The sequence below is a fragment of the Xenopus laevis genome, chromosome 6S, assembly GCF_017654675.1.
Source record: "Xenopus laevis strain J_2021 chromosome 6S, Xenopus_laevis_v10.1, whole genome shotgun sequence".
In the NCBI taxonomy this organism is placed as follows: domain Eukaryota; kingdom Metazoa; phylum Chordata; class Amphibia; order Anura; family Pipidae; genus Xenopus; species Xenopus laevis.
In genome coordinates this window covers 38558705-38580697 of record NC_054382.1, presented here as the reverse complement: position 1 = coordinate 38580697, position 21993 = coordinate 38558705, and the positions used below count along the sequence as shown (strand labels likewise).

Genomic DNA, 21993 nt, shown 5'->3' with positions numbered 1-21993 from the left:
ACAGATATTGGAAATAATACTTGCATGCCATTATATATTAAGTTACCATAACAATTTACACAACATGCTAGCACCCGATGAAAGGAGTCATAAGCATTGGTAGGCTAACCGAAGACTAACAGCAGTCCCTGTGGATAAACTCACCAGTTTGTGAATCCATCACATTATGCCCTGGACATGTTTAAAAAACTGTCAATAATGTCCAATATCTGTCAATAAAACTCACCGTTTTGTGGATCCTTCATTTAATGCCCTAGACATGTTTAAAAAACTGTCAATAATGCCAATAACTGTCAATAAAACTCATCAGTTTGTGGATCCATTATATAATGCCCTGGACATGTTTAAAAACTGTCAAGAAAAGCTGTGATACAGCAAGTAAAACATATTACAAATGGTATTTATATGAACAGTGTTAAGAAAGGCTGGGTGAGTGGGACAAAGCTGTTCACCCTGGCAAAATAGGCAGTGAAAAAATGCCTGGGTTTACTAGCGCTGCCCAGTGGAACCCCCTTTTTAGGTACCATTATGAACCCTTTAACAAACCCTCTTTTTTATGTACCATTATGAACCCATTATGTCAACAATTGAATAAACACAATGGGTTCTCATTTTTCACTGGCCATGGCCTACAACAAGTCCATTTAGGGCAGTATTTTAAAGACCCTAGTCAGCAGCACCCCTCTTCCCCCCCCCCAGAAAAGCTTAAATAGATACATTGGTGAGACAGAGGATTTCATTTTTTTTCTTTTTTCTTATTTTTTAGGCAAACAGGTTTGGGGAGGCTTAGCCTCTCGAAACCTTAATGAAAATCCACCTATGATGCTGTTACTTCTACAGGCATGATGCTGTTACTTTCTACAAACCTTATGCAGAATGCTCTGAAAATCTGCAGTAAATTTCACAAAAGCATGCTATGCCATTCATATTTCTTGTCTAGTTTGCTGTTTTTTCATTTCAATAATAGGACAAACACATTTCCAAGAGCAAGTGTGCCTGAGCTCAGATGGATGTAGATTGTGCACATATTGTCACTGGTAATTAGTGGTACTTGCAAATCTTTTTAGATTTTTTTAGCAGCTTTAAAGTATGGAGATCCAAGTTACTAAAAACCCCAGGTCCCTAGCATCCTGGATAACAGGTCCCGTACTATTAAAAATAAATTCAATTAAAAAATGAAATCATACATTAAAAATATCTTTATACATATTTGGAACAAAGCTCCTAAATTGATGTATTTTTTCTGCTCCATGGTACAGTAAGTATTTGGCTTTACTTCAGGTTAAATACGACATAATAATTTTCTAGCAAATGCTGTTCTATTGTGGATTTGACCCTGGGCCCTTCAAACCTGGTCTACATTAGATTTGCAAAGAAATGTTAAAAAAGAGCTGTAGTGGCTAAAAATACTGTAGCCATGTTAACATCTGCTCCATGCATGATTTATTATAAGTGCTTTGGTTTTGAGGGCCATCATTTTTGCAATGAAATAAAAGCGAGCTCTTTAATCTACCCCATAAAACTCAAGAGCTGTGTATTTTAGTAATCTGAGTTGCTTTGAGCAGTGACCTGTCACCTAAAATTAAAAAGTCATACAATAAAAGCCCTATAAGTTTAAATGAAACCTAAATATGAAACCTAAATATTTATTTTTGAAACACCCATACCTGTTGTAAATGCATTGGTGAGACAGAGGATTTTAATTGTTTTTTCTTATTTTTTAGGCAAACGGGTTTGGGGAGGCTTAGCTTCTCCAAGCATAATGAAATCCGCCTAATATCTAGCAAGTGGCATTGCGAATACTTCCCATAGTGTAAAGGTATTAGACCAGTGATCCAGAATGTTCGGGACCTGGGATTTTTCAAACGAGAGATCCTTACATAATTTGGATCACCATGCTTTTAGTCAATGAAGAATTCACCTAACCATTAAATAAAAGCATAGGAATTTGTATTTTTTCCTCCAATTAGGATCAATTATATCTTTGTTTGGATAAAATACAACATACTGTTTTATTAGTACAGAGATAAAAGGAATCAATTTTAAAATTTTAATTATTTGATTTAAATGGAGTCTAGGGAGATGGCCATCCCATAATTCTGAGCTTTCTGAATAACAGGTTCATGGATAATGTATCCTATACGTGTACATTCCTTCCACCGTCCTATTTACTCTTCGAAAATAAATGGAAGAATTTGATTTTCGTTGCCATCAATTATATTTCTAAACTTTTCAACAGATGGGGGGAAGCTTGACCCAATTTTAAACCATTGATGGGGACCTAAACAAAAAAAGGCACTGTGATAAGGGTTTTACATACTACGCAAAGTTCCTGGACTACTACAGAGAATTTTACATATATCTCTAACTAAATCATTTACTCGTAATATTAGTTTGGAAAGATGAACTAGTGCTGCCTAAGATATCTGCTTATTTCTTTGACTTGTAAAATTCTACTTGGTTATGAGCAAGTCATTTAATATGTCACCACAGAATCTTATTACCACCATCCACAAACATTTTGTACAGATACAGTGTTCAGCTCTGCAATATATCTCCTTAGGCATTCACTGAAGAGATATCAGAAATCTCTTGGAACATCCACACTACACAGATTTTAACATTGTCTTGCCCTGTGATAAACTACCAGCAAAGGAAGCCATCTCAGAGGCCAAGAGGGATGCTACATCCCTGAAAACCTCACCACCTTTCTGCTCTCATCATTATGACTTTTTTTTCCAGTGGCAGGTGCAGCAAAATGATAAACTTCTCATGTTCTTTTTTTATCTATATAAGTGCCAAAGGTAATAAAGCATAGGAACACCAAAAGCACGATTTCCCTGGCTACATAGTGATATGCTATCATTGCTCAGGCTACTGCAATGATCGACAAATGTGAAATATTAAAAATGCAGCAGGCAGCTTCCTCTTCAACGAATATCGTAACTACATATATGAATTTACTTTTTTAATTCATATTTACAACAAATATACATGTAAAAAGTGTAAAAATACATTTTAATAGACATGGAGGCCTATTTATCAACAGTCTCATTTTAGTGGTTTTAAGGGTTGTTGAAAGTGCGACTAAATTCACTTGCTTAAAAACCATGATTGTCATGGAATTTATTAAAACATCTGAATTTAAAAAGCACGAATGAGAAAAAAATGCTGAATAATATGAAAATAAGAATACCCCTACAGAAACTCTAAAAAAAAAAGCTCTAGTAGATTAAAGGACAAGGATGGCAAAAAAATACAATCCCATTTTTACTTTCTTTAATGAAAAAGAAACCTATCTCCAATATACTTTAATTAAAACATGTGTACCGTTTTTATAAGAAACCTGACTGTATGCAGTGAAATTCTCCCTTCATTTACTGCTGTGGATAGGAATTGTCAGACGGTCCCTAACTGCTGAGCAGGGAAACAATCATACTTATGAACAGCAGGGGGAGCCCCCACCTTACTTACCAGCCATGCAGAATTCAAGCAGCTTTGTTTATGACGATCCCTAAGCAGCCCAGACCACACTGAGCATGTGCACTTAGTCTTAGTCTTGCAAAGATGTTTAACAAAGTTACAAGATGACAGCCCCCTGTGGCCAACTTTGAAAGCATAAATCATTTGTTTGATTGGGCTTTGTGGTGCAGTAAGTTCATGTTTATGTTTAGTATACAAAATACAGCATTTCTAGCCTTATTCTATTTTAGACTTTCCTTGTCCTTTAAAAAAGGTATAATAGGATTAGGGTTGCCAACTTTCCCCTCTGGTAACTCCCAGGAGGGGCAGGGAGATGATGTTGCTGGGTCGGGGTAGTGAAGTTGTGGGCAGGGTTGTGACATTGATGAGAAGGCAGATGGGTGGAGCTATGACATGGTGATCAGCGATTGGCCAATCTCTGCATCAATCTTACAGAATCCTGGCTGGTTTTCCAAATCAGGAAAACCGGGAAAGCAGTTTTGATCTGGACAGCCCTCCTGAAAACCGGACTGTCTGGGTCAAAAGGTGGTAACCTTAAAATAAGCAAACTTTTTACCTGGTGAGTTTTTGTATTAGAGTATTTTGTCGTTTTTACACATTTTTAGAGTTTTAAGAAATATAGACAAACCACACATTTCTGAAAAAAAAGAAATTTTAATGTTAGTAAATAGGTCCCTCAAGAGCCAGACATTAAAAAGTAGGATAACAAAGTGGCACAAGTTTAGCAAATCATTTTTAGAAACTGACATGTTGTGTTCAATTTTACTGACCACTAAGGTTTCTACACACGTTTCATTAGCTTAACAATAATGGCATGGGTTGTAAAATGAAAATGCTGACAATAGACTGTGTTTCACAGACTCCTGTCCATGATTATCATTGGAAAGGGGTTGATGTTTTTGAGAGATTGGCTACTCACTGCACTTCTCATTGTAGTCAGTAAGAAGGGACCCAATATTGTTTACAGAACTTTGCTCACCAAGTAATGAAAGTCATAACACTTTGAGGATACAAAGGAAAATAATGGAAATGAGTTCTGTAATTTAAAGAATGCAGTCATTGTATGCCCTAAACTTGATGCCAGAATAATAATACATTGGCCCCCTAATGCACAATGGCCCTAACATATCGGACATAAAACAGGACTGTGATGGGTGACATATCAGCACTATGGAATGGGCCCCAAGTGTAATAAAATGGGGTTCTAAGCTACTTCAAATTTACATGAATTACAATTTTCCGTGATTTTTAAATATGTTGTAAACATATTTGCAAATGAAAGTTTTATTTGCCAGTCCCTTACTGCACTGCAGGTTGTAACACTTGTAACAATTGCTTTCACATTTAGAACCAGCAGTGCAGAGAATATAGCAAAGAACAGACTGATTTTTGATAGCAATTACATTTAGAACCATACATTAAAAACCAATGGAAATGTTAAAAGAATGTATACTGGAAATTATTCTTTATATGCATGTCAGAATAATAGTATGAAAAATGGAAATTTTTGGCCTTCCCAACACCTATCAAATGTAAGAGAAGGCAAAACTTCCTCTTTTCTATTAGTGAGGGAGGGCACCATAACCTTCTGGGTTACTATTCCATTATACTGGCTTGACTTTTACTGGCCTCACCCTTTTCATATGGACATACTTAGTGTATATAGCACAGGTGAAGGCTTAATTACTAAAGGCTGGATTTTAGTTGTTTTAGAGGTTTTTGAAACCTCTAAAAACAACTTTTTAGTATTCTTAATGATTACAGACTAACCATGAATGAAATTCAACAGATAAATAAATGACATGATGTAGATCTTCAGACTTCTGCCAGCAATTTAGTATTTCAAGCACAATACAAATGAGTTGCCCCTAGACAAGAAGAGCCATCCAGGGCATAGGATCTATATAAATGATTTCATTCATGATGAATTTTCTCATTAAAGGAGAAGGAAAGCTACTGAAGCAGTTTATTGCCAATAGATTAGCCACAATAGTGCAAGCTAAAAGACTGTATGTATTCTGCAGTACTTTACCATACATGAGTAAACAGCTCTAGAAGCTCTCTCTGTTAGTTTAGGATAGTAGCTGCCATATCAGCTTGGCGTGACATCACTTCCTGACAGTCTCTCCCTGCTCAATCATAGCTCTGGGCTCAGATTATAGCAGGGAGAGGAGGGGAGGGGGGGAAGGGAGGGGGACAGAGGAGCAAACTGAGCATGCTCAAGCCCTAGCACTGGAAGTTTAAGCTGAAAACAGGAAGTCTCATGCAAAAACCCATGTGTACACAATAGAAGGAAATAAATGTGGTTTTTCTTTTGACAGATGACTCAGAGCAGCATTACTTTGAGAGTTTACTGGTGTATTTATATAGATCTTTCTGATAAAGCTTACTTAATTTTAGCCTTTCCTTCTCCTTTAAGGAACATCTCTTCTGCCTTCTTCTAAGTTTTAAACAAAGTGATGAAACAAAGTGTCTTACTTGTAGAGAGGCGCTGAATGATTTGTTTTATTAAGACTACTCTGTGAAATGAAGATATCTTTAGCCATATGTTGAGTCTGAGCAAAGCTCCTGTGCTTATACTGAAGCTAAATTGTAAGGATATTCCTTGAGTGAATATTAATCCAACAGTTGCCATGGATAACTTCTCATATTAATCCCTGTCCGTGTAAGTTTTAGTTAAGCATTTACATAAATACTGAAGTTGATGTAATTATTTGTCACAATTAAAGAATCCCTTACATAGGAATCTAACATGGAAGTACATGTATCAGAGTGAGAATGTGCTGTCAAATCAATCAGTTACTATGATTTTTAGATAAGAGCAAACATAACAAATAGTGGGAAAAGGGAAATAATATTTTTACCAATTTTTATTAGCTACAGTATGTATGCACACCAAAATAAGCAGTTTATAAGGACAAAATTGAGTTTCTTATTGTTGAAGCTCTGATACATTGGTCCCGCTGTAATATTAACCTAAGACATCGGGGACTATTTTTTATCTTCCAGTGCTACTGATCAGGTGAAAAGAGAGTGAAATAAGCCTGTGACTTCCTGAAGTCACTCACAATTTCTGCAATTGCATTTTTTTAAGCCTCCACAAGAGAGTTTTTGCAAAAAAACAACCTGGAGAGATTATTTTTGCAAACAAACAAAAATATATACAGTATCTATCCTGTTTACAGAAATATATTAAGTAAATTACTGTTCACAACTCATAACATTTCTGCTTAGAACAGTGAAATGCATATGTGAGCACATTCCCTGCATCAGCAGTCAGAGCTTGAAAGGTCTATATAGTTAGAAGTTGTAAAGTGTTGATGTTTCCTTCTGCTACCACGGTATAAATAAAGGCAGATCCAGTTGAAGGCATAGTCACAGTAGGTAATATTGGACTTTAATTTGGATGCAAGAAATTGCAAGAAATTGAGTTTTTTAAAACCCTCTCTGAGTTATTTTTTCAGAGAATATATGTGTCTTTTTAAAGTTGTTTTTTTTTTTCATTTTCAATCCATAATATATAAACTCTTTTTTAAAATTAAGGATTATTTCACTGTATCAATTTGATTACACAGAGCATAAGCCAGGGCAAATAATACACTTTTTTATTCTATATACACTATTTTATTTTATACATGCATGTGATTAGTGATGGACGAACTTATTCGCCAGGCACGAATTTGTGGCGAATTCCTGCGATTCGCGCCAGCCGCAAAAAATGAGACGCCGGCACCGTTTTGCTAATTCTTCGCCGTTTCGAGGATTTCGCAGGAAATTCGCACATTTTTCAGCTAAGCGAAACACCCCAAATTCGCCCATCACTACACGTGATCAGTGCGTCATGTGAATTACACATGTATTAAGCAGTGCCTCTCATACTACATACATCGCTTTTTGGACTGAAGTTCAAGTATTGTTTTGCTTTGATTGTAATGCTTGTAAACTTCTTTTATTCACAGAGCAGCCAGTAAGATTATAGTGATGTGGGGTGAAACGTACTGGCTTTTAAACACAAACATATGGGACTTTGCCTTTTTCTTTTAACCAAGCTCACCATAAACTTTATTTCTTAACCCAGCCACTAAAGCTGTTTACAGAGTTGGGTTGTGTAGCTATTCCTTTACGGCTGTATGTTATCAAACCTGTATTTGCAATCTTTTATGTCGACATGGGGCAGGGATGGAAAAATATACTACACAGAAAACTCGGTTCAATAGATGAGGCTATGAAACTGATTTGCAACACACTACAAAACAACTTACTATAAGGTAAGGACACATGTATTGAACATTTGTTGTAAGTTTTAGGTTGTACCCAAATCTTCAGTGCTAAGTTTAGCATATGGCCCATTTTAAGAGTTGGGTTGCCAAGAAATGTTTGGGTAGATGTTCAGTACTCTGTTCAGCCTCTGCCATGGTGACCTCCAAAATTCTTATTTTCCAATGGTACAGGTACAACAGCTCTAGGGGGCAAATTTACTAAGCGGCAAAAATTCGCCAGCGACGGCTTCGTAGCCATCGCAACACTTCGCCAGGCGTAAAAATCTTTAGGACATGCAAATTTACTAAAATGCAAAGTTGCGTCCAGGGCGCAGAATGCTGGCGAATTGATGCTAGCGTTATTTCGGCAAGCAAAGTGAAGTTGCACTAGCGTTGGGTAATTTGCATACGGTGGGAAGAGAAAGTACAAACCACGTATATGTTGCAGCAAATACAGTACATTACACAAGTCCAGGGAACCTTAATAAAATAAAATAGAGTTGTTATAATGCCCTACATATGTGCCCACTGTATAGTTTATGTTCCATATGGTAGGAAATGTATGGGGGAGCCTGGGTGCCCAAAAAATTTTTTACAGACTTTCGCAGCCTATCACCCTGAAAAAGGGAAAAGATGCCAGCATTTTTTGGGACTTTTTCAACAAAAAATTGAGGAAGCCCTATACACTCCATTGCACTTTGCCTGGTCTGAGCTGGCGAATTTTCGCCTGCACCCGTTAGTAAATTGGAGAAGTTCCGAAATGATGTTACGCTGGCGAATTTTTGCCAGCGTAAGTCACTTCGTCCTTAAGTAAATTTCCCCCTAGGACTAAAAGCTAACACAATATGCTATAATAGAACAAGAAGATATCAATGTACATTATAGCTGTTCCCACCTACTAGGGCAGAGGGAAAAAGACTAAAACAAATCAAGGACATTGCAGTTTGGAGGTTGCAGTCATTTTTTAATATAAAAACATATTTATTCATATAAGGTTGAGTCCAGGTAAATGAGGACACCCTAAGGAAAAGTAAATGTTTCTTATATTTGTCTTCACCTCCTAGGTGAAGGATACATAGAGAATATTTTGAAAGATTTAACGATGACTAGAGAATCACCGACCTAGTGTAAATATAGAACTACATGCACAGCACCCCTATGCAGGTTTCCTTTGCCCTTCACAATAATGACAATGGGCAACAGAAAACTGTCTGTAACATATAGACAGACGGGGAGGTAATTGAATGTTAAAGCTGTATCCCTACAACTAACTTTTCCACATAAATATTGATGAGCCAATTAGGTTGGATTTGCATAGTACATTGCAAGCCTGCACAAAAGATAAGTGGGTGATTAGGGTGCTATTACCCTATTAACTGTCACACATCACATCTCTTTAACTGTATGTTATCAGCTGACCAAATTTGTATTTTTTTCACATTCTGAGATGACATTTTAATGTGCATTACACAAGCCATCATTTTATACAAATGTAAATTCATGAATGACATTAATTTCTATAAATAAGCTGCTTTACAAAGAAAGAACAGCCTACTTCATATTTCATTATTATTGGCTTATTTGATGGTAAAATTGCACGCCGCTCTAGTGATATTTTAATATTAATTTATGCCATCAATAATATATTTCAAACCTATCTGAGATTTGGCGGCACTGACACATACATATTCATATTCAAAAGCACCTTCAGCTTTCAAAAGATGTTGAATTGTGCGTTCATGTCGCAAGCAATGACTTGCCATTTTCAATTGTTTCGCGCTAAATTAAAAGGCCTACTAAAAGCAGCCATTTATCAAGTAAAGAACACTCGTTTAGCCTAACAATGCGTACGATCAGTTTTAGATAGATCACGGTGAAAAGTTTTAATTGCTTGCATTAAAGTTTTTTGTTAAAGCAGAAATTAGCCTTTGGCATGTGCATCAAACAAGAAAGAACATCCAGAAGAAACTCTGCCTTTTTGTAGAAGTTTATTATGTGAGTTTCCTCATCAACGAAAGCTGAATAGCAGGACAGGTATGGGATCTGTTATCCGGAAACTCTGTATCCAGAAAGCGCTGACATTTTATCCATATAATCCAAATCTTTTAAAATGATTTGCTTTTTCTCTGTAATAATAAAAGAGTACATTGTACTTGATCCAAACTAAGATATAATAAATGCTTATTGGAAGCAAAACCAGCCTTTAATTTATTATTTAGTTTATTTAATGTTTATATGATTCTCTAGCAGACTTAGGGGCAAATTCACCAAGGGACGAATATCGAGGGTTAATTAACTCTCGATATTCGACTGGGAATTAAAATCCTTCGACTTCGAATATCGAAGTCGAAGGATTTTAGCGCAAATAGTTTGATCGAACGATCGAAGGAATAATCATTCGATCGAACGATTAAATCCTTCGATCGAACGATTCGAAGGATTTTAATCCATCGATCTAAGGATTATCCTTCAGATCAGAAAAAACTTGGAAAGCCTATGGGGACCTTCCCCACAGGCTAACATGGACTTCGGTAGCTTTTAGGTGGCGAACTAGGGGGTCAAAGTTTTTTCTTAAAACTATATCGAATGGTCGAATAGTCGAATGATTTTTAGTTTGAATCCTTTCGATTCGAAGTCGAAGGTCGAAGTAGCCCGTTCGATGGTCGAAGTAGCCCAAAAAACACTTCGAAATTCAAAGTTTTTTTACTTCGAATCCTTCACTCGAAGTTAATGAATTGGCCCCTTAATGTATAATGATCCAAATTATGGAAAGATCCTTTATCCAAAATACCCCAAATCCCAAGCATTCTGGATAACAGGTCCCATACCTGGATTTCGGTATATAGATGCTGGAGCTGATGTCTAACCCGAGGGTTACTAGCTTCATATCTCTGTCCACATGCATTTTTTGTCTTGGTCCTATCAAAGGAGAGTTCTGCTAAAAAACAAGTGTATTTATCTCCAGTGTTAGAAACATGCTTAGTGCTCTAGTATTCGAGTTTATGCCAATGGTAACGGACCCGTTCTGTTCTTCATCAGGCAAAGGGAAAGACTGGAAATCCAGGAGGGTAATGCGGTTTGGTTCCGATATTGCTGAAGACATTTAGGGGCAGATCAAAGTGGGAGCTCACCACAGAAAAATACCTGTTTTCTATTCATCCTATGGAATTTGTTCAGGTGTATCAAATGGTGAACTCTCTAACTTTGGGCAAGTTTTTCTGTGGTGAACTCTAATCTCACACTTATAAATCTGCCCCTAAGTGGCTGTAATATTCACCACAATGCCAATGCACTACACAAAACAGATCTAGATATTGAGAAATATTTAGCCTGACACCAGTTGGCAGAATGTTTTGTTTACATATTGATATATTTCATGCTGTTTCTGTATTCACGGCGTTCCTTTCTTTCGGCTATTTTCCAATGAAAAATGTTTAGAAAGATTACTCAGGGATTAGATTATTGAATCATATATTTTATCAAGGTTTTTGGCATCCAGTTATAAACATTGCAACCAATGCTTTGGTCATAGGCTGTTCCTAAAACACAAAGTTTAACTCAATTTTTATGGAGAACTGTTAAGGTTTCATAGAAAAATGTAATAGAAAAAGTTAGCTTTTAGACATTTGCACATTTTAATAACATTTTCCCTTCTAAGGAAACGCCTTGCCTGATACATAGAGCAATGGGATCATGGATCCTCTGGATGTGTGCTGATATTTAGATGCCTGGGGAGCTCAGGGAATAGTTACCTCAGTTATTTGCCTTTCCATCTTCTTATACTGACATTGGAACTTCACTATTTCATTTCAAATGGCACTTGCCCTGGGCACATATTGCTTTTTTACCAATCCCTCTTTCATTTTTTTTCTGTTTACCTTACACCATTGTTGAATTTCCCTTTTAAAGTTTGCTTCGCTCAGATAAAGTTACCTACAGTGTATGTTTCAGTTCATTTTCTAATAGGCTCTAATATATTGAAGACAATCAGGATTGCTCAACTAAAACATGTGAAAGTGAAAGTACTGGGAAAGGAAGCATAAAAATAATCTCATTTCCAGAGGTCTATCCTTTATATAGGGGAAGAAGTTGGGTGCTGTAGACAAGATTGTTGATTACAATTTGGAGCATATTTGTTATGATTTGGGGCGTCTGGTTCAGGGGGATACGAGGGCAAAGAGTGGAGTTAGTTCTTTTACCGACTTTTACCGGTTTTTTAGGCATCAATTATATTTTTTAAAAAATCTGATTTTTTTTAAAGTTTCTTTTGAAAAAAAAATTGTGGGAAAAGAGGCAACGCTTTAAAAAAAGTAATAAATGTCTCAAAAAAACAAGTGTTAAAGAACAGACTCACCATTGCTGAGCTTTCCCATGGATTACTTTCAATATACAGTGGCGATGTCCCTGACCACAAATGTATTCGGCTCCGTTGCCATCAGTTTAACAAAACCTACAGGCTTTGGGGGGGGGGGAGGGTGTCACATATAAATGCACTTGTAAGAACTGGTGCTTTAAATTGGATTCAATGCAATGTAGAATATTTTCATTCGCTCCTGCACTTCCACATGGTTGGCAGTGTGTCCATCCATAATCTGGGGTTCAACTGCACCTCTTGATGCTATGGATCCCAAATGTAGTAGATGCAACTTGAGCACACAATTATGCTGGAATTGTAAATTATGGGTAAAAAACATGACAATCCTGGGCTGACTTAGGCCTTTGGGCTCAATCATTCAGTTACTAAAACCATGGGAAACTTGCTAAACTTCATTCAAATACCTCAGCTGCCTGAAATTTGTTTATTTTCCCAACAGGTTTTTTTAAAAGAAAAAAAAAGCTTGACATCTAAAATCTGATGAGGTTTTTAATATTTGTCAGGAAAAACAGATTGACAGGAAACCAAGGTATATAAATTCAAAGTTTCGGAACTCCAGTGGTTATAGTAGCTGAAGGCTCAAGCATTCTTAAATTGGCCCCTATGAGTCTGAAATTGCACTCTGTACAATGCTCTTGTATTCCTAAATGATACCTTATCCTATGCCAAATGGTGCTATGACTGCAATACAGAAACATTTTAGCATAAATTATTCCTATAAACTTTTAATCCACTATTTAGGAGTTTTGTAAGCATTCATATGAGACTGTGTGGCTCAGTGTTGTAGCCAACAACCAACTACAATTATGACAGTTCCTAATCAAGTTATAGCATCTGCATAAACATCATTATGGGGCAAATTCATTAACTAATTTTCGCCAGCAAATGATCTGCCACACTACGCACCAGTTCACCAGGTGCATATTTGTTACCAGTACGCCAATTAACTAAAATGCGGTTGCGTCTTGACAATAAAATAATGATATTAACAATAGAATAATGAGAACACCCTATTCCATGAAGGGTAATGGCTGGTATTGAGGACTATTAATTTAAATTAAAGATCAAGACCCCTTGTCCTGGTACATACAAAGGCCAGACCTAAGGCAGATAAAGGGGAAGGGGATGCTGATGAAAGTGGTCTCAGGTAATCATACAATGACATACTGACCAAAGGTCAAGACTCTGCAGACAGAAGTCAAACAATAGGTAGATACAGAAGTGTTGCTTCAGAACTGCAAACACCCATCCTGTCTCAAACTAGAAGACATATATTTTATGGTTTGTGTATATTGGAATCAGGGAAACACAAAATGATGTAACAGGTATTGCAATATTTACTCTGGTAAGCTTACATGCCTTCTAATATAGAAGGAGGGCTTTTGCTGGAATCAACACATAGCATTCATATGAGACTGTGTGGCTCAGTGTTGTAGCCAACAACCAACTACAATTATGACAGTTCCTAACCAAGTTATAGCATCTGCATAAACATCATTATGGGGCAAATTCATTAACTAATTTTCGCCAGCAAATGATCTGCCACACTACGCACCAGTTCACCAGGTGCATATTTGTTACCAGTACGCCAATTAACTAAAATGCGGTTGCGTCTTGACAATAAAATAATGATATTAACAATAGAATAATGAGAACACCCTATTCCATGAAGGGTAATGGCTGGTATTGAGGACTATTAATTTAAATTAAAGATCAAGACCCCTTGTCCTGGTACATACAAAGGCCAGACCTAAGGCAGATAAAGGGGAAGGGGATGCTGATGAAAGTGGTCTCAGGTAATCATACAATGACATACTGACCAAAGGTCAAGACTCTGCAGACAGAAGTCAAACAATAGGTAGATACAGAAGTGTTGCTTCAGAACTGCAAACACCCATCCTGTCTCAAACTAGAAGACATATATTTTATGGTTTGTGTATATTGGAATCAGGGAAACACAAAATGATGTAACAGGTATTGCAATATTTACTCTGGTAAGCTTACATGCTTTCTAATATAGAAGGAGGGCTTTTGAACATGTATGGTATTTCCGTGTACCCTTTGCGCTTATGGTAAATGCTCAGTAAAAAGGTATAAAAGCTTGTTGTAAGAGGAGTGTCTTTGGGAAGTTCTCCTGTCACACTTAAGTACTATGCTGTGGTGTGATTGTGACAACTTCCTAGGCAAAACTCTTGTCTTGTTTGTCTTTGTTTAATAAATAACCTTACTTATTTGAATAGCCTTTTCTCTGAGTTTTGCTTTTATAAACAAGGTCTTGGTATACAAAATACCAACAGTCTCAGCAGCAAATTTTCGATAGCGTTAATTCGTTAGCGTGAGCATTTCATAGCGATCTTTCACTAGTGTTCAATTCTGCTGAGCGAAACTTCGTTAGTACTCTTACGCTTAGGTCTATTTGAATAGGGCAAGTACATAAAGGTCATATGGACATCTTTATTAGAGATGTTGCTGCAAATGCTTGAAGTGGCCACTTAATATTTCAAATGTCCAAGGAAGCATAATAAAGACAAAAGACTAATCAAATCCTCTAATGCCATAGACATGAGCCCACCCTAAAACAAATGTGGCATGCCCCTTAAATGGTTGGAAATTTTTTTAATAGTTAGGACTTTTGAAGAGACTCCTGCTTTAATAAAATGAAAAAATGCCAGTTTTTTTTTTACAACTTTTATGACTTTCCAGCATACAGGATATGATGTCACTGACATAAGATTGAGGAGGACGTGGCTTCATTTTATCAGTTCGCCAGGTCTAAGCTGGAGAAGGAAACTCTGGCGAAAGAGGTAGCGTTCTGTAAAATTCGCACTTTAGTGAAGTGAGTAATGATCATTCGACTGAGCGAAAATGCACCTGGCGATAAGGCATAAACGTTCACTAGTGACGATCTCTTTCGCTAGCAAATTGTCCTCTGTGCCTGTTAGTAAATTGGGGATGTCCCTGTGGATGAGATTTCTGGCAAATTTTCGCTAATGACGCCCTTATGTAAATCTGTCCCTATATCTTTTTAGTAATAACTGGCATAACTCAAATGACACAGTTCTTTTTGGATGTTTAAACAATTTGATTAGAAGATGAACATATTTTTCTTTTTGCAACAAAAATACTAATGCCACTTGTGCATTGGCTTTATTAGTGAATGGTTTCAGGCAACTCCCTTGGATAAAGTATGTTCTATGTAGCAAGGTATGGAGTTATTTTTCATGTGGGATGTACTTCAGAAATGAAGGTCATTTTTTGCCTCAGCGAGTAGTTGAGAAGAGGAGACATCTGTAACAAATAGCTGTGCTGCCAGGTTTACTCATCCACTCAGTCTGTTTATGCTCTCTAGAACAAGGTTCCCTTCAGCAAAATAGATGTATTTTATGCTTCATGTAGCATCTATATTATAGTGGTATTAGGATATTTAATGCAATATATATATATAGATAGATATATAGATAATGTAAGATGTATTTTAATTGTTATTAAATAAGAGATTTGAATCTTTTTAAAAAGTGTTCCAGAGAAAACATACAGTATAGAAAGGTTCTTTTTCAAGGTTTGTTAAATTTAAATTGTCAATTTTTATATGTTTTCAGCAGATGTAAGGTATATTGTTCCAAAATATGGAAATATCCCTATCCAAAAGACCCAAGCACTCTGGATAATAGATTGCATGCATGTATAAACTCTCAGGGCTATCCACTTAAAAATACTTATTATACACATATTTTGTCTTGACTGTACTGCCTCTACCTTTCAATAACATTTCTCACCAGATACTTCTGCTGGAATATAATCTATAGACTTTGATTTTTTTGTTGCTTAACCTCTAATGTCCATATGTGTTTGATTTCTATTGATCAGTCATTCAGCCATAGTTCCAAAAATATCTAGATCCCCAATCCACCAAAATCTCAGCGTCGTAGATCTTCATGTTGAGCTCTCTGTTGAGCTAACTGACTTTCTCTTAAATAGGCAGCCAGACAAAGTATCCTAGGGAGGGTGGGGTGTGCTCTACAGTTTGGATACCACTTGTTTAGAGGGATCGATGATTACTTTTGGCATTGCATGGGTAGTTTTGAGAAAATAATTCTCCAGGGGTATTTTCCCGTTAAAGTAAGACTAGAGAGATTCACATTTGAAAAGATAACTAGACACACACATAATTGCTATTAGCAGTTGAAAAAAGTGTATACTGGTAGCTCTGCCATTATTTCCAAACAAATAGCTTCATTATTGGAAAGATGCTATTTTGTGTAAGGTGCTGGAAGTGGATTTGTATTTGAAGGGCTGCTTCTAAAGTATAATTATTTTAACCACTAATTAAGTTGATTTTTGGCACTAATTAAAAAGCTTACAAATAAATACCCAAAGCTGGTCAAAATGAGCCGGGTTTTAATTAAAATCCTTTGTCCCTTTGCCTAAAGGCATTTTTTAAACGTACTGTTGTTCCACTAACTCAGCACTTTCTGTATTTCTCTATCACAAATAAATGGCTTTCAGATGGGAAATAGCGTTTATAGGAAACTTCAAATACTAATATATATCAGGATTTCGAGATTTTTCTATTCTTGGTATTTATACTAATATATATTATACAGGTATAGGATCCATTATCTGGGAACCCATTATCCATTAAGCTCAGAATTACGGGAAGGTAATCTCCCATAGACTCAATTGTTATCAAATAATAAAATTTTTTTAAAATGATTTCCTTTTTCTCTGTAATAATAAAACAGTATATTGTACTTGAGCCCAACAAAGATATAAGTAAACTTTATTGAGGCAGAATGAACCTATTTGGTTTAATTAATATCTAAATGATTTTTAGTAGACTTACCGTATATACTCGAGTATAAGCCGTCCCGAGTATAAGGAGAGGTAATGCAGCAGCTTCTGGTAAGTTTCAATCAAAAAATTGAGGGTTTCTGCTCCCATTGGAGGTGCCGGCGTCTCATTTTTGGATGCCGGCAACCATTCTTGAACGCTGGCGAATATTCTTCGAGACTTTTCTTGGACGCCGGCCACTATTCTTGGACGCCGGGCACTATTTTTAGGCGCCAGCGACTATTATTAGACACCGGCGACCGTTTTTGCGCTTGACCCGAGTATAAGCCGAGGTGGAGTTTTTCAGCATATTTTGGGGGCTGAAAAACTCGGCTTATACTCGAGTATATACGGTAAGTCATTGGGATCCAAAATATGGACATTTCTTATCCAAAAAAAAATAACAGGTCCTCAGCATTCTGGATAACTGGTCCCATACCTGTATATGCTGAGCTGTTGCAGATTTTGCAACATTATAATTTTGTCATTCTATTGCTGTAGCATTTGTGTGTGTATATAAAATAATGTACCTTCAACTATATAAAATAAAGATATTATAATGTAGGAATTCCATAGGCTTATAGGTGTAACCTTTATTCCTGCTCAATAACTTCCTTCCCGGACTAGTACCAATAGAACAGGGGTTACATTGGACTCACCCAGAGTGGGCCTTCGCAAAGTGGAAGAGGAAGGCAACTAAACCTCTCTTGCTGCTACACAGAAAAATAAAGACAGAGGGCACCAGAGGTTCTTGTAAACAACAAAGTAGAAAGTGTTTATGGAACATCCACAGGGTTTACTAACAGCACACACTCTGTGCCCCCCGAAGTGATCAACTCAGGGCAATCCTCTATCCTGATTTCCTCTCCACTGGGATCCCTAGAGATCAGAACTGCTCTTTTTGGCACAACCCTTACTGACTTACACTCATATAGTGTACTGGAACAGGAGTTACACCTGCCACTATCTATTCTAATGCCTCATTCATGGGGCCCTGTACCCTGACTTTAACTGGGCCCAGGCCCAAAGCAGATATCCACCCTGTTCCTAAGGTGGAAGGCAAAGAGGAAGTGCTTTTCCCCAGGACTATATCAAAGTGAGGCAGGAAGTGATCACCCTACCTGCTAGCCAATAGCATTCATATGCAAATGAACTTACTTAGATACATTCTCTTCCGCCTAGCAGCTAAGGAAACTGAAACTATAGTTATTTAAAGCCATAGGACTTATTAACTATGGGCGCTTACATTTATGTCATGGAAGTCAGAGTTCATTTTATTATCATTTTATTAACAGGAATTATGTTTTTTTTTTATAAGTAAATACACATGGATCATGAGGGATGACACCACTAAAAACCCTTTCCAAATATATATACACAGTTTTTTTTCATGTATATACACAGAGGCCCATTTGTCAAGATTCTGATTTTAGTGGATTTTAAAACCATTAAAAAATAAATTTTCAGTACAACCACAAAGTAATTTATTAAAACAGCCTGTTATAAAAAGTAGGGATTTGGTTCAGGATTCGACCAGGATTCTGCCTTTTTCAGCAGGATTTGATTCAGCCGAATCCTTCTGCCAGGCTGAACCGAATCCGAATCCTAATTTTCATATGCAAATTAGGGACGGAGAGGGAAATCGCATGAATTTTTGTCACAGAAAAAGGAAGTAAAAAATGTTTTCCCCTTACCACCCCTCATTTGCATATGCAAATTAGGATTCGGACTTAGTTTGGTATTCGGCCAAATTTTTCGAGAAGGATTCGGGGGTTCGGCTAAATCCAAAATAATGGATTCGGTGCATCCCTAATGAAAAGCACAAACTAAAAAAGAATGGAGGGAAGCATATGAACCAGATGAGCAAATGTATAAGTGTCTGATGTGAGGGCATTAGTTATATATTGTAACTGGAACAGTAAAAAAGATAGTAAGAGCACAGAGCATATTGTTTCCAAGTACTACACTAAAAAAATAACCTTTTTTAATATCTATTTTATATTTAAATAATGAATGGGGGATTTTTCAAAGTTCAAGTTGTGATTCCTAACATTTTCTTGCTATTTTCCAAGAAGTTACATTTAAATGACAATTCTTACGCCTATTCTAACATTCTGGGGACATTCCGCACACTATTTGCCAGAATTGTTAAAATTATAGCAATTTGTCTCATTTATCATAGCAGTTCTCCTTTCTCATACTGATTTCATGTTTCATGCAAAATTGTGTGGCAGGTTAAAGCAGTTGAAGTAGATTCCTATGGACAAATATGCAGCGTGGCTGTGTAGAATTATTTTAAGAACTGATTCTTACAGTTGCTGAAACAGAACAACATTTCATTAATTGTGACACAAAGCAAAGAGTTTAGAAATCTTCAAATATGTTTTGTTTTTCTGATTGCTAAATAACACTGGAAAAGATTAGTAAATCAGAAACATTCTCTGGGTGTCTTCCAGGACCACTGGCCTTGTTTTTAAATGGAGCACCTTCCATGAAAATCCTGCCTGCTCAGTGCACAGAATTCTAAATGTATTTTTCTACATACTGTACATATATCTGTTTCCAAAGATTGATAGTAAACCTAACAGCAAGTCTGTGTGCTCACTTAGGCTCACAGTGTTATGCAACCTCTACCTTACCCTTTTCCCTTGCAAAGTGATGGATACTGGGACTTGAAGTCCCTCTGCTCCAGAGAATCTGTGTACCGCCCACCATAAAAAGCAGATATAATGCCTGCATTTAAAAGCTAGGTGGCCCATTCAAGTAGGGTTAGGTTCCCTTTAAGCACAGCAACTAAGGTATTGTGTCAGTGACTGGGATTACTGATATGCAGCTTAGAAACATTAATATTTGAACATTTTTAAAATGTAAGCAGGTTGGAAAAGTTATTATTTGTTTCATGTCATTTGAGATCAACTTTAATGTTTAGAATGTCATTCCAAGCTTTCTTTCTATGCCAGTGAAGCATGAATGCAAAGTTTATTGTTCACATCCAGTTTGTTCGCATATTTGCACCAGTGCTTGGCATATTAATATTGGCACCTGAGGCAATAATACAATAATAATACAATAATAATACTCAAACACCCACCTGCCTCTGCTTTATTACAGTCTCCTCTTCTTGATCACCTTGGCTGCTTGGTCCGCACACCACCATCACTCCACAGTTCACATGCCTCCTCCACAGCTCACTATAGTCTCTTCTTTGCCATACAGATCCCTCCCCTTCCAGTTGCACCTCACACCCAGTTGTACCTAAGGCACCGTCTCTTCCACCTAATCCTAGTTCCAGCCCTGGCATCTATACATATAAGTAGGATGTCTCTTAGAGTAATACTTGCCCTGATAAAGGAATTTTTTATCTTTCTTTCAATTTTCCATGTATTGATACACACAGGTGTTGCTTGTCTCCTTGCTTACAGTTAGGAGGGTTAGAGTCACGAATACAAATATGAGAAACAAAATATTGTTCAGTAACAGCTAGGAATAATACTTGGCAGAAATATAACCTCATTATAAAGTTAACTGTGCGCCATACACGCTGCTGCCTTCTCCTATGACAAACAAGGTTACCTGAAAAAATAAAACAAGAGAAAAACACTGCATTTTCCCAGATGGTCTACAACAATAAATCAATGAAGGTCAAAAGATTCATGTTTCCAATTTTGCAATTATGTGATTTTTTTTATCTTTGGATTTTACAACAGGGGTACCGGCAATATCAACGAGCACCACGCTAGAGGTCCGGAAAATTAGTGTTATGACAATGGAAAGCAGCTCCAAGGTTGACAAGAAAATAACCCTTGTTACAAGCAGCAGTATATGCCCTTCTGTAGAGACAGAGGAGGAAAAGGCCAAGAGACTGCTGTACTGTTCACTATGCAAGGTTGCTGTAAACTCTGCCTCCCAGCTGGAAGCACACAACAGCGGTATGGTGCCCCCTTGCCCTTTCTATGAAATACATGTGTTATCACTCTGTTTTAAAATAATGTAAGTCATTTTTACTGTTTTTGATAAGCTCTAGTCATATTTAATGTTTCTGAGAATACATAACAGGGAATAGGGTATGTTTCATACAGGAATTAGCATCTTGATGTAGTAACTCTATCATTCTTTTAATGTGCAATTATCAGTTCAGCAAATCAGTGGGGGGGCTAAATTCTTTGAAATCTTTGTTTCTGGCCAATTTATGACCCCCCTTCTAATGCCAGCGTTCCACCTCCACTGATGTCCAGGCCAATTTTTTTATTTATTTATAATGTGGCAACCCTAGACATGCAAGGAGATATCCATGTGTCACCCCCTCTCCTGTATGCAACACTGCCCAGCACAGGCAGTGCCCTGAGGTTGTGGGGGGGGGGGGGGGCTGTGGGGTCTGCTTCCGCTATAACCAACCACTGAAAAGCTTTTGTGAGCTCCCTTTAGCAGCAGGCGGGGGGTGGGCAGATGGCTTAGGTCTTGTTGTACCCATTTTTTGCCGGGGTGAAGCTGCCCCTGGTGCCACCCTTTGGACTGCATTGCGCATTTTCCACCTGAGATATCTAGAAGACATGCAACAGACACATGTCTATATCAATGCAAATAGTCTTATTAATGTTGCATTTCAGAATCTGGTTGTTCAATTGGATGGTACACTTCAAAATGTTGGCCACAATATTAAACTAGGCTGACCAGTTCAATTGAAATTCAGGGACACATCTAATAAATGCATGTTGCAGGCCTGCACTAATTGCATTTAAATTAAAATGCAATCAGGCGTGTCTCTGAGTTTTCAAGTGATCTAATAACCCTATATTAAACTTAATGAAACAGTTCTGGATACATAAGTAGCCCTATATACATTTCAATTTATATAGATGCACGAAAGTCACACCAGCACAAACAGTCCTGCTACTGATGCATTATTTTAAGTTTATCATTGCAGTTTTATGTTACTGCATTCTGCCTTGTTAGAGTTCAAGCACCAGTACTCAGTTGAATGTATGCACAAATTAATCCGTGTTTTCCATTAACGATAATTGCATATATTCATGATCAAGATTCCTA

General features: G+C 37.0%; 1 protein-coding gene across 1 annotated transcript in view; it reads left to right on the top strand.

Annotated features, from left to right (window-relative positions):
* The window catches only part of znf385d.S (zinc finger protein 385D S homeolog), a 195819-nt gene that overhangs the window by 157745 nt on the left and 16081 nt on the right, over window positions 1-21993 (top strand). The window contains exon 5 of the mRNA XM_041567528.1: window positions 20655-20876. Within this exon, the coding sequence (XP_041423462.1) occupies window positions 20655-20876 (222 nt within the window). The remainder of the gene's footprint in view (window positions 1-20654; window positions 20877-21993) is intronic.